Genomic DNA, 12,666 nt, shown 5'->3' with positions numbered 1-12,666 from the left:
TGCATAGTAAATCTAATCTGGAACAATCAAAAATTGGGCTCAGACAATTTAGGGCAGTGGATTAGAACTCTGACTTTTTGACTGATATTACCGTAATAACTAATCATTGCTGCTTAAACTTTTATAAGCCAAAGTTGTGATATGTGATATTTTTTTTCTTTTTAGGTAGGAGTGCCGCACTTTGGGGATCTCTGAGTCAAGAGTGTTTCAAGAATGTATTAGGGATTTTTTGTTTTAATCCAAATAAAGCTAAAAAAAAGTGAAACTGAACCTCTAAAAAAAAATCTATTGTACAATTGGTATAATAGACGGAAGAAAAGAATTGCATTGTAAAAACAGTAACCAATAAGATAAACACGCTAATAACTTTTTACCTTGTAATATGGGCTGGAGTACTTTAAAGAGGATGTAGCACCTGTATAGGTCATAAAAATATCTCTATCTCTGCAAGCCTAATTTTAATTATCAACTGTTTCAGTAAGACAATGAGCAATTTGCAGTGACTACAGCAGCCCATAAGAATCGACCTTTCGCTAGTAACCTCAAATCTGAACAGGTAATGTAGGTTACTGGGTAATGTAGGTTACTGGGTTCTGCAAACCATCATTGATCGGTCAACTGCCTTTGTGAATAAGGTTTCATATCCATCCAAATAATTTATTGTTAAAAACCTATAATCAAGTTTACATAGACACTAGGAGGATGTTTCGGAAATGTAGCAATCAATATAATTAACTGTATTTCCTGTAACCTAATATAGGTATTTGATCTGCTCTATTAGCTGAAAGAGTCATACAATAGCTTTGCTACTGGCTGCTCTCACATAAGCAACAATTTATGTAATTAACAGTACATCCAGAAAAGAAGTGAGAATATCCCATCACATATTATATACATCCAGGGGACTTATGGTGAAAAAGAAATTCTTTAAAATTATCAAAAAAGAGAAACAAAAAAACAGGCAAAATATGCCAAATATGGAAAAGTCCTTCTTGGCCTCTTCCCAGTAAGAACAAGTTATTCAAGGGTAGAAAAAAAAACGAGTAAGGATTCTCTCTTCTTTTCACCTATAGAAAGTCCTCTCTGGCTTCTTTCCACCAAGACCAACAGGTTATATCTGGACTTTAACCTCCCTTGCGGTATGAGTATTTCAGATTTTAGGTGCTGAAAGCGGTACCATTATTTTGCATGGAAATTTGGCATTTTATATTGTAGGCCTGTAATTCTTAGAAATAACTCACTTAGATCTGTCCAAACAAGAGTCTAGTAGACATCCTGGGTATGATTAAGTTTGAAATACGAAATCATAAATTATAATATAATATATATATTAACCACTTAAGCCCCGGACCATTTTGCAGCTAAAGGACCAGGCCCCTTTTTGCGATTCGGCACTGCGTCGATTTAACTGACAATTGCGCGGTCATGCGACGTGGCTCCCAAACAAAATTGGCGTCCTTTTTTTCCCACAAATAGAGCTTTCTTTTGGTGGTATTTGATCACCTCTGCGTTTTTTTATTTTTTGCGCTATAAACAAAAATAGAGCGACAATTTTGAAAAAATGCAATGTTTTTTACTTTTTGCTATAATAAATATCCCCAAAAAATATATGAAAAAAACATTTTTTTCCTCAGTTTAGGCCGATATGTATTCTTCTACATATTTTTGTTAAAAAAAAAAAAAAAAAAAAAAAATCGCAATAAGCGATTATTGGTTTGCGCAAAAGTTATAGCGTCTACAAAATAAGGGATAGTTTTATGGCATTTTTATTGTGACTGCGACATTATGGGGGGCAGTTCGGACAATTTTGACACATTTTTGGGACCATTGGCATTAATACAGCGATCAGTGTGATTAAAAATGCATTGATTACTGTAAAAATGTCACTGGCAGTGAAGGGGTTAACACTAGGGGAAAGTGTAGGGCTTAAGTGTGACCTAATGTGGGCTTTTCTTTAACTGTAGGGGACGTGGCTTGACGTGTGACATCATTGATCATCTTTCCCTATGACAGGGAACAGACGATCAGTGACAAGCTTACTAGGAAGCACGGGGAAAGGTTTGTTTACACTTACCTCTCCTTGTTCTACTGCTCTGTGACCCGATCACGGGACACCGGCGGCGATCAGGTCCACGGGTCCCGCGGCCACGGAGCTCAGGACCAGGTCGCGAGTGCACCTCCGGCGGCAGATGTGCAACACATGGCTGGGCTCTTAAAGGGCAACGTACCTGTACATGCTTGTGCCCATCCATGCATTTCTGCCGACTTATATCGGCGTGAGGTGGTCCTTGAATGATCTGGAACCCTTGCAGCTGTCAGGTAATCATCTGCCTAGATATTTTTAAGGGGGTGATCAGCCAGTGTGAACTCTGATCATTAATTTCTGTGTTTGCAAAATCTTGATTTATAGAGATATAAAAAACAAAACAGTTGAGGTTTTTGAAGAAATAAAGGCCGTCAATTACAAGATACAGGAGAAAAATGACAACCCCCATATCCACAATATCCTCAAAAATTCCTAGGATGTACTAGGGAAGCACACCACAACTTTTACGAGTCAAGTGCAGTAAACACTCATGCCAAAGAATATAAAACACCAATAATAATCAATGAACGGAGCAAAAATGTAATGCCTATGAAATCTCCAACCTCCTAGAAGTGCTTGATAAAGCCTATACTGGGAAGTTATCAGAGAACTAAGGGAAAGGGGGAGGTGAGGGGAGCCAAAGATCCCCGTCACCCCTTCTATGGGAGAAAGAAAAAGGAACACTTAAAAAAAAGGTAGAGGAAAAAAAACCCAGGTCAGCAACCCTAGCCTGTTAACTTCACAAGCTCGTTAAATAAAAAATAAATAAAAAATAGCCTTCAGAAAAAGACAAAAACCCTAATGGCATGATCATTCGCTTCTGTAAATATCACATGACCCAATTCTCAGGCATCTGGTCATGTGACAGGCCACCATGGATTTCCAAAGCTTCTTTTTCTCAAAGGCCAGCAAGTATTATAGCAGTTCTTTCATGCATTTTATTTCAAGGCAGAAAAAGGGCTTGGAGGGGGTTGGAGAGATTTGGGTTTACTTTAATGTCTTCACACAAAATATAAACAGAACAGAGATATTGCAATACCTTTTTTCTCTTGATTGTTCAGGAAGGCTGTACGCTCGTTCTAATAAGACAAGAGGAAGATGTTAGGTTTCACAGTAAAAACGATTTGAAGAAATGAGTGAGTGTGTGTGAGTGACTTGTATAGCGCTAAGAAATGTATCATCCACCACCACATCCCCTCATTCCACCTACAGATCATGTCACAATGCATCAGGTAATGGTTAGTATAATTCCAAAATAATCAATACAAACGTAGTCACATGAAAGAACCCAAAGAATGAACGTTTAGTGTTAGAAAGGGCCTGATATTTGAAGAGTACGCTGGCTTCCTTGCTTTCAATTGAAAAATACCTGGTTACCATGGCCAAAGGGACTTCCAATCATCAAGTCCATGGTATTCTGTTAGTTACAGTGAGAGAAAAAAGTATTTGTTCCCTTGTTGAATTTGTACGTTTGCCCACTGACAAAGAAATGATCAGTCTATAATTTTAATGGTAGGTTTATTTTAACAGTTAGAGACAAAATAAAAATATCCAGAAAAACGTATTTCAAGAAAGTTATAAATCGATTTGCATTTTAATGAGTGAAGTAAGTATTTGATCTATCAATCAGCAAGATTTCTGTCCCCCAGGTGTCTTCTATACAGGCTAGGAGCACTTTCTAAAAGGGAGTGCCCCTAATCTTAGCTTGTTACCTGTATAAAATACACCTGTCCACAGAAGCTATCAGATTCCAATCTCTCCACCATGGCCAAGACCAAAGAGTTGTCCAAGAATGTCAAGACTGTAATGGCTGGAATGGGCTACAAGACCATTGCCAAGCAGCTTGGCAAGCGGGTGACAACAGTTGATGTGATTATTCGCAAATGGAAGAAACACAAAATAACTGTCCATCTCCCTCGGTCTGGGGCTCCATGCAAGGTCTCACCTCGTGGAGTTTCAGTGATCATGAGAACAGTGAGGAATCAGCCCAGAACTACACTGGGGAATCTTGTCAATGATCTCAAGGCAGCTGAGACCATAATCACCAAGAAAACAATTGGTAACATACTATGCTGTGACGGACTGAAGTCCTGCAGTGCCTGCAAGGTCCCCCTGCTCAAGAAAGCACATGTACAGGCCCGTCTGAAGTTTTCTAATGAACATCTTAATGATTCAGAGGAGAACTGGGTGAAAGTGTTGAGGTCAGATGAGACCAAAATCAAGCTCTTTGGCATAAACAACTCACCGTGTTTGGAGGAGGAGGAATGCTGCCTATGACCCCAAGAACACCATTCCCATTGTCAAACAGAAGTGGAAAAATTATACATTGGGGGAAGAATTTTCTGCTAAGGGGACAGGATGACTTCACCGCACCAAAGTGACTATGGACAGGGCCATGTACCATCAAATCTTGGGTGAGAACCTCCTTCCTTCAGCCAGGGCATTGAAAATGGTCGGTGGGTCTTCCAGCATGACAATGACCCAAAACACACGGCTAAATCAACAAAGGAGTGGCTTAAGAAGTAGCACATTAAGTTCCTGGAGTGGCCTAGCCAGTCTCCAGATCTTAATCGCATAGAAAATATGTGGAGGGAGCTAAAGGTTCAAGTTAGCAGGTCAGTTAGGTCAGCTTCAAAACCTTAATGACTTGGAGAGGATCATCAAAGAGGTGTGGGACAAAAGCCCTCCTGAGATGTCTGCAAACCTGGTGGCCAGCTACAACAAAAGTCTGACCTTTGTGATTGCCAACAAGGGTTTTGCCACCAAGTACAAAGTCATGTTTTGCGAAGGGGTCAAATACTTATCTCACTCATTAAAATGCAAATCAATTTATAACTTTTTTTCCAGCTATTTTTGTTGTTATTCTGTCTCTCACTGTTAAAATAAACTGACCATTAAAATTATATACTGATGATTTCTTTGTCAGTGGGCAAACATACAAAATCAGCAGGGGGTTTAAATACTTTTTTCGCTCGCTGTACCTATTCCAGAGTCCTGTCTACAGTCTCATATGGCAAAAGTATGGAACAATTCACAAACAAGGTTGAATTAAATTCACATCCTATGAAATGGTATAAATGCCTCAGGCTTTGAACATTTTATACAAAGACATACCGACAATGCTCCAGTAAAGTCCTCATTGAGTTTTATTACAAGTGGGAGAACACTGCACAAGATTTGGCCATGTACCAGGCTGACATTGTTTTAGCTTTACATAAACTTGATCCGCTTTGCCAAGCAGCATAGAGAGTGTTTTCCTACTGTAAATAAAATAAGTAATAATTATACGTTCTGCTGGATGAAATGCTGATTATGTCACTATTTCCTCCACACCTGAAGGATGCTTTCCTGATTACGTGTATCCTGGAACACATTTACAAAAACTGGCAGAAGAAATTTGCTGGTTGCCAACAGCAAAACAGAGGTCTTCTTGCATTCCATACCCTCGTTCTAGAGAATGGCTTCTTACTATTTGAGATTTGACAACAAAATGATGAAGGTATGGCACATGATCGCTGAATAAAAAAGAAAATACAGATACAAGATTCTCTGCATTATTGAGCCTGAAATCAGAGTGGAAAAAGTAGCTCAATGATAAGAAGATATTTGAGTAACATTACCAGTATTCGTACTTCCATTCCATTTTTTTACTGCACAAAAGAGGAGGGTTTAGCTAGTGCTAGTTTCTATTATCATAGAAAGGGAAAAGTAAAAGTAAATTACAAAAATTTTGGGTTTTCACCAGAAAAGTAATAGAGGGAAAATCTTCCAATGGGGACACTAGTTCTGGTGGCCTGGGGGTCCCCAAGGACTTTCCTTAGTTTGCAGGGTTTTCCTCTCACTTACTGTGTGGCTATGGGACAGAAAGTGAAGGAAAATCTCCCCAATTGGATACAGATGGCAATAAAAAAAAAAATCTGACAGGGGCTATAACCCTCCCTTTTTCTACCCAAATAGAAAAAAATGCCTATAGTTCTACTTTAAGCAGTGTTAGGCACTTTTTAAACAAGTATGGCCAAAGCTATTTTGGCCCTATTTCTCCTGTAGGTCACAGGAGTGTAGTTTGTTCTGCACTCCTGTGACCTGTTTGATGTCACTCAGCCGGTGTAGGGTCCCGAAAGATCCTGACTTTACAGTTGGGATCCACCTAGACTGCCTGGACCTGCAGCTGGATCTGCCTAGCCGCTAGGAGACTGAGCCAGCCACACCCTCCCCCTCCACAGCCCACTAAAGAGTCAGAGCAGAGAGCCAATGACTGACAGTCACTGGTTCTCTGCTCAGTGAAGACTGAGAACTGAGCAATTAGCAATCTTTGATCACTCAGTTTTCAGTCTTAGAAGCGACAGGGGGCAGATGCAGCATTGGGATCACCACTGCATCCACCTAGGTGAGCAGAAATTGTTTTATATATTTCTGAAACCCAAAAACTTTTAAGCCAGATCAAGTTAAAGTGAGGGAAAAAAGTAGCTGATCCACTGCGGATTTTGTATGTTTGCCCACTGACAAAGAAACGATCAGTCTATAATTTTAATGGTAGGTTTATTTTAACAGTGAGAGACAGAATAACAATTATCCAGAAAAACACATTTCAAACAAGTTATAAATTGATTTGCATTTTAATTGGATCCCCTATCAATTAGCAAGATTTCTGGCTCCCAGGTGCATTCTATACAGGTAACAAGCTGAGATTAGTAAGAGAGTGCTCCTAATCTCAGCTTGTTAACTGTATAATATACACCTGCCCACAGAAGCAATCAATCAGATTACAATCTCTCCACCATGGCCAAGACCAAAGAGCTGTCCATGGATGTCAGGGACAAAGATTGTAGACTTACACAAGGCTGGAATGGGCTACACGACCATCGCCAAGCAGCTTGGTGAGAGAGTGTGACAACAGGGGGTGCGATCATTTGCAAATGGAAGAAAATACAATCACCCTTGGTCTGGGGCTTCATGCAAGTTCTCACCTCATGGAGTTCCAATGATCATGAGGACGGTGAGGAATTAGCCCAGAACTACACGGGGAAAAACTTGTCAATGATCTGAAGGCAGCTGGGACCATAGTCTCCAAGAAAACAATTGGTTACACACCACCACGTGAAGGACTGAAATCCTGCAGCAGCTGCAAGGTTCCCCTGTTTTATTAAAGCACATGTACAGGCCCGTCTGAAGTTTGCTAATGAACATTTGAATGATCAGAGGAGAAGTGGGTGAAAGTGTTGAGGTCAAATGAGACTAAAATCAAGCTCTTTGGCATCAATTCAACTCGCCGTGTTTGAAGGAGGAGGAATACTGCCTATGACCCCCAGGATCACCACCCCCACTGTCAAACATGAAGTGGAAACATTAAGCTTTGGGGGTGTTTTTCTGCTAAGGGCACAGGACAACTTCACCGCATCAAAGGGACGATGGCCAGGGCCATGTACTGTCAAATCTTGTGCGAGAGCCTCCTTCTCTCAGCCAGGGCATTGAAAATGGGTCATGGATGGGTATCCCAGTAAGGCCCGAAACACACGGCACGAAACACACGGCCAAGGCAACAAAGGAGTGGCTCAAGGAGAAGCACATTAAGGTCCTGGGGTGGCCTAGCCAGTTTCCAGATCTTAATCCCAAAGAAAATATGTGGAGGGAGCTAAAGGTTCACATCACCAAACGTCAGCTTCGAAACCTTAATGACTTGGAGAGGATCTGCAAAGAGGAGTGGACCAAAATCCCTCCTGAGATGTGTGAAAACCTGGTGGCCAACTACAAGAAACGTCTGACCTCTGATTGCCAACAGGGATTTTGCCACCAAGTACTAAATCATGTTTTGCGAAGGGGTCAAATACTTATTTCACTAATTAAATTGCAAATCAATTTATAACTTTTGAAATGCGTTTTTCTGTTATTCTGTCGCTCACTGTTAAAATAAACGCACCATTAAAATTATAGACTGATCATTTCTTTGTCAGTTTGTCAGTATATATATATATATATATATATATATATATATATATATATATTCAAAACAAGAGCTAGATTACTGTTACAAAGCGCTGCACAAACTGTTGGTGCTATATAATTCCTGTATAATAATAACAATAACCATAAATACATAAAACATTAAACAAAAAACTAGAAAGTCCACTTTTTATGTATAGCAGCGCATGCACACTTTTTTCAGAATGTGCGTAAGAGTTCAGTTCGGTGTTCAGAAGATAGGGTGCTTTATTCAGTCGACCTGCGTTTGTGATTGAAACCCAGCTTCCACCATACAAATCACCACTTGTGGTACCAAGGCCGACCCCCTATGGGAATGCACTCACCAAACGTATGAAACCAATAAGCCTTCAGAATGCCATTGCAGCTCTCTCCTTTTACCACCAGTTATCTCCTTTGTGAGAAACGGCTTTCACATATAGGAAACAAAAATGCCCAGACATAGCATAATACTGTATGACAATATTTATTATGTAAAAGCAAAATCCATATATGCGTACCAAGTAAAAAACTGTTTAAGCGTTTAAAATACTGTGCCTTATTCCACTGTGTTGAATCCGTCCGAGGAGACCGACCGTTTATAACGTGCACTTAAAAGTGTGTGCTTCCGTATTTCCTCGGATCGTTGGAACGCAGGGATTGAGACGCACTTGTCACTTCCGGTATAGTTACGCACTGACGCGTTTCGTCATTTCCGACTTCATCTGAGGGCGTAGCTATAGATACCGGAAGTGTTCTTTTATTACCATCTCCAACCAATTAAAAATCAATGCAGCATGATCTACGGGGCACTACACCAATCGTCAGCCACCCTTAGGATTTAGCTATACCTCAGGTAGCCACGAACGGTGCTGACCCATCGCAGAATGCAGTCACCCGCAGACTCATCTGCATCGTGCTTAGAACAATATGCATAAGGTACAATGTTACTATAATAAATACACACTGCATAAAACATTAAATCACAAAACGATCGTTGATCAAAATAATTGAGAACTATTAATAAAGGTACAATAAGTTACCGTATACAGTTATCCATGTACCATTGTATATTTATCCCCATACAGATACAATCCGGACGGTTAATATAATAGATCATCTTATGTGGGAACCGAATACCATTTCCCACTCACTATTAAAGTTCTCAACTGATTGTTACGCAAATATATTCTTCTGTATAAAACTTAAGGGCAAACATGAATCTAATTAGGTAGATCGATATTCTCGCGGTACCATACACGTCCGATCCGCACGAACGGATCCGATTTCTTTTTTTCTTTTCACTAATATTATTTCTTTATTTCGAAAGAAAATTTATGACTCTTGTTACTGATGATTGATCATCTAGAAGCTTAAGGATCCAATGTATGATGCGAGAATATACATACACAAAATTATATATGTTTTTATATATATTTTTAAAAAAATCTGTATTTATGTTTAAAGGATGTATACTTTTAGAAAAGATACTTTTAAAAAGATATTTTTAAAAAATATATTTTCTCAAAAAGGATATTTCTAAACAGGATATTTTAAAAAAAGGATATTTTAAAAAATTAAAAAATTACACGAATAACTATGTCAGAGATCTGTATAAATTTAGGCTTGACCAAAAATAATAGTGAGTTATAAATTATATATATCTAAAAAATTATAAAAAGATGTGTATACTAAAAAAGTATCTATTAAAAAATATATATATATGTGTTTATGTATAAAAATTCTCTACACACATACATATATAGTATGTAAACAACAGGTACCTACCGTGCATGAAGTAATTTAAAAAACAGGCACCGACCGTGCATGGAGTAATTAAAAAACATGGTCTTTGTAGCGTGTTTTAAAATTAATTGGTACTAAGATGAAATGAGATAAAATGCGACTTTAAGTATCACTTATAAAACAATTAATGTCAAGTTCTATGTTTAAGCCTTTAGGACTGAGAGTATCGGTGGAATATATCCAATGAGTTTCCCGTTTGGATAATTCACGTACTAAATTCATACCCCTCCAGTGTGGTTTAACCTGTTCAATCCCCCAAAATAGAAGGCCGGTAGCGTCCCTATTATGTTTCAGTTTAAAATGTAATGAAACATTATGATCCTTATAACCAATTTTTATATTGTATATGTGTTCTGCTATTCTGACTCTTAGTTTCCTTTTGGTTCTGCCGATGTATAATAAACCACATGGGCACATTAATGCATATACAACATGCGTACTATTACAAGTAATGAACTGCTTAAATCGGGAAACTACGATTATTGGACGGTGAACTAAAATTGTCCAGGGATCTAATTGGTTTTGCTACCTCACGACACGCCTTACATTTACGGCAAGCGAAAAAACCGTTTCTGTCCCAAAAAGTGGGAGGAGGTTTTGGAGGGTCAACGACTTTTTTTACAATTTTATCGCCAAAGTTTGAAGCTTTTCTGTATAAAAACTGGGGTTGATCGGGTAATATGGAATGCATCTTTTTATCCAATAACAGAACATGCCAATGTCGTTTGAAAATAGTTTTGACTTCTTTATACTGTGAGTGAAAGTTGGAAATAAAACCCCATTCTTTGTCAAATTTCCCCTTTGTAATACTATCACCATCTGTACATGATTCTTCTTTTCTTTTATCAGCCAAACAAAGTTCTCTGGGCATATTACCGACTTCCTGAATCACTTTCTGTAATTCCTGATAGTCGTACCCCTTTACGGAAAACCTTTCAGCTACGACATTGGACTGCTTAATATAATTCTCAAATTCTGAGCAATTCCTCCTTACGCGAGTTATTTGTCCTTTTGGTATGTTACGAAGCCACTGGGGATGGTGGCCACTGGAAATGGGTAGATAGCTATTACGATCTGTATTTTTAAAGAACACTTTAGTTTCCAATTTATCCCCTTTTCTGTAGATTGTTACATCCAGAAAATTTATCTCATTCCTATTCCATTCTGAGGACAAACTAATGTTACGGTTATTATTGTTCAACTTGTTAATAAATAAATTTAATTGCTCAACATTCCCCTCCCAAATTAAAAACAAATCATCGATGAATCTTTTATAAAAGATTAATTCTGGCGGTGGGTCATTAAAAATTACTTTGTCCTCCCATTCCGCCATGAATAGATTAGCAATACTGGGTGCAAATTTTGCTCCCATTGCAACCCCTCTTTTCTGCAAATAAAACACTCCATCGTACCAAAAATAAGGAAATATAAAAAAAAAAAAAAAAAAAAAAGGGAAGATCTTCCACATATTCAAAAAATATTTTTAAGGAATGCATTAGATTTTTGCCTAGGGCATAATTATTTTTGGTACGATGGAGTGTTTTATTTGCAGAAAAGAGGGGTTGCAATGGGAGCAAAATTTGCACCCAGTATTGCTAATCTATTCATGGCGGAATGGGAGGACAAAGTAATTTTTAATGACCCACCGCCAGAATTAATCTTTTATAAAAGATTCATCGATGATTTGTTTTTAATTTGGGAGGGGAATGTTGAGCAATTAAATTTATTTATTAACAAGTTGAACAATAATAACCGTAACATTAGTTTGTCCTCAGAATGGAATAGGAATGAGATAAATTTTCTGGATGTAACAATCTACAGAAAAGGGGATAAATTGGAAACTAAAGTGTTCTTTAAAAATACAGATCGTAATAGCTATCTACCCATTTCCAGTGGCCACCATCCCCAGTGGCTTCGTAACATACCAAAAGGACAAATAACTCGCGTAAGGAGGAATTGCTCAGAATTTGAGAATTATATTAAGCAGTCCAATGTCGTAGCTGAAAGGTTTTCCGTAAAGGGGTACGACTATCAGGAATTACAGAAAGTGATTCAGGAAGTCGGTAATATGCCCAGAGAACTTTGTTTGGCTGATAAAAGAAAAGAAGAATCATGTACAGATGGTGATAGTATTACAAAGGGGAAATTTGACAAAGGATGGGGTTTTATTTCCAACTTTCACTCACAGTATAAAGAAGTCGAAACTATTTTCAAACGACACTGGCATGTTCTGTTATTGGATAAAAAGATGCATTCCATATTACCCGATCAACCCCAGTTTTTATACAGAAAAGCTCCAAAGTTTGGCGATAAAATTGTAAAAAAAGTCGTTGACCCTCCAAAACCTCCTCCCACTTTTTGGGACAGAAACGGTTTTTTCGCTTGCCGTAAATGTAAGGCGTGTCGTGAGGTAGCAAAACCAATTAGATCCCTGGACAATTTTAGTTCACCGTCCAATAATCGTAGTTTCCCGATTAAGCAGTTCATTACTTGTAATAGTACGCATGTTGTATATGCATTAATGTGCCCATGTGGTTTATTATACATCGGCAGAACCAAAAGGAAACTAAGAGTCAGAATAGCAGAACACATATACAATATAAAAATTGGTTATAAGGATCATAATGTTTCATTACATTTTAAACTGAAACATAATAGGGACGCTACCGGCCTTCTATTTTGGGGGATTGAACAGGTTAAACCACACTGGAGGGGTATGAATTTAGTACGTGAATTATCCAAACGGGAAACTCATTGGATATATTCCACCGATACTCTCAGTCCTAAAGGCTTAAACATAGAACTTGACATTAATT

At 38.3% G+C, this 12,666-nt stretch overlaps 1 protein-coding gene across 5 annotated transcripts in view; it reads right to left on the bottom strand.

The window, feature by feature from the left end:
- ARHGEF28 (Rho guanine nucleotide exchange factor 28) overlaps positions 1-12,666 on the bottom strand; it is a 367,072-nt gene that overhangs the window by 82,412 nt on the left and 271,994 nt on the right. For all 5 annotated transcript variants that reach the window (XM_077462520.1, XM_077462516.1, XM_077462518.1 and 2 more), the window contains one exon: positions 3,126-3,165. In XM_077462520.1, coding sequence (XP_077318646.1) covers positions 3,126-3,165 — 40 coding nt within the window. The remainder of the gene's footprint in view (positions 1-3,125; positions 3,166-12,666) is intronic.

Source organism: Lithobates pipiens, unplaced genomic scaffold, assembly GCF_037356315.1.
Source record: "Lithobates pipiens isolate NorthernLeopardFrog02 unplaced genomic scaffold, aLitPip1_a1.2 Scaffold_3, whole genome shotgun sequence".
NCBI classification, from domain to species: Eukaryota; Metazoa; Chordata; class Amphibia; order Anura; family Ranidae; genus Lithobates; species Lithobates pipiens.
This window is presented reverse-complemented; position numbering and strand designations above follow the sequence as displayed.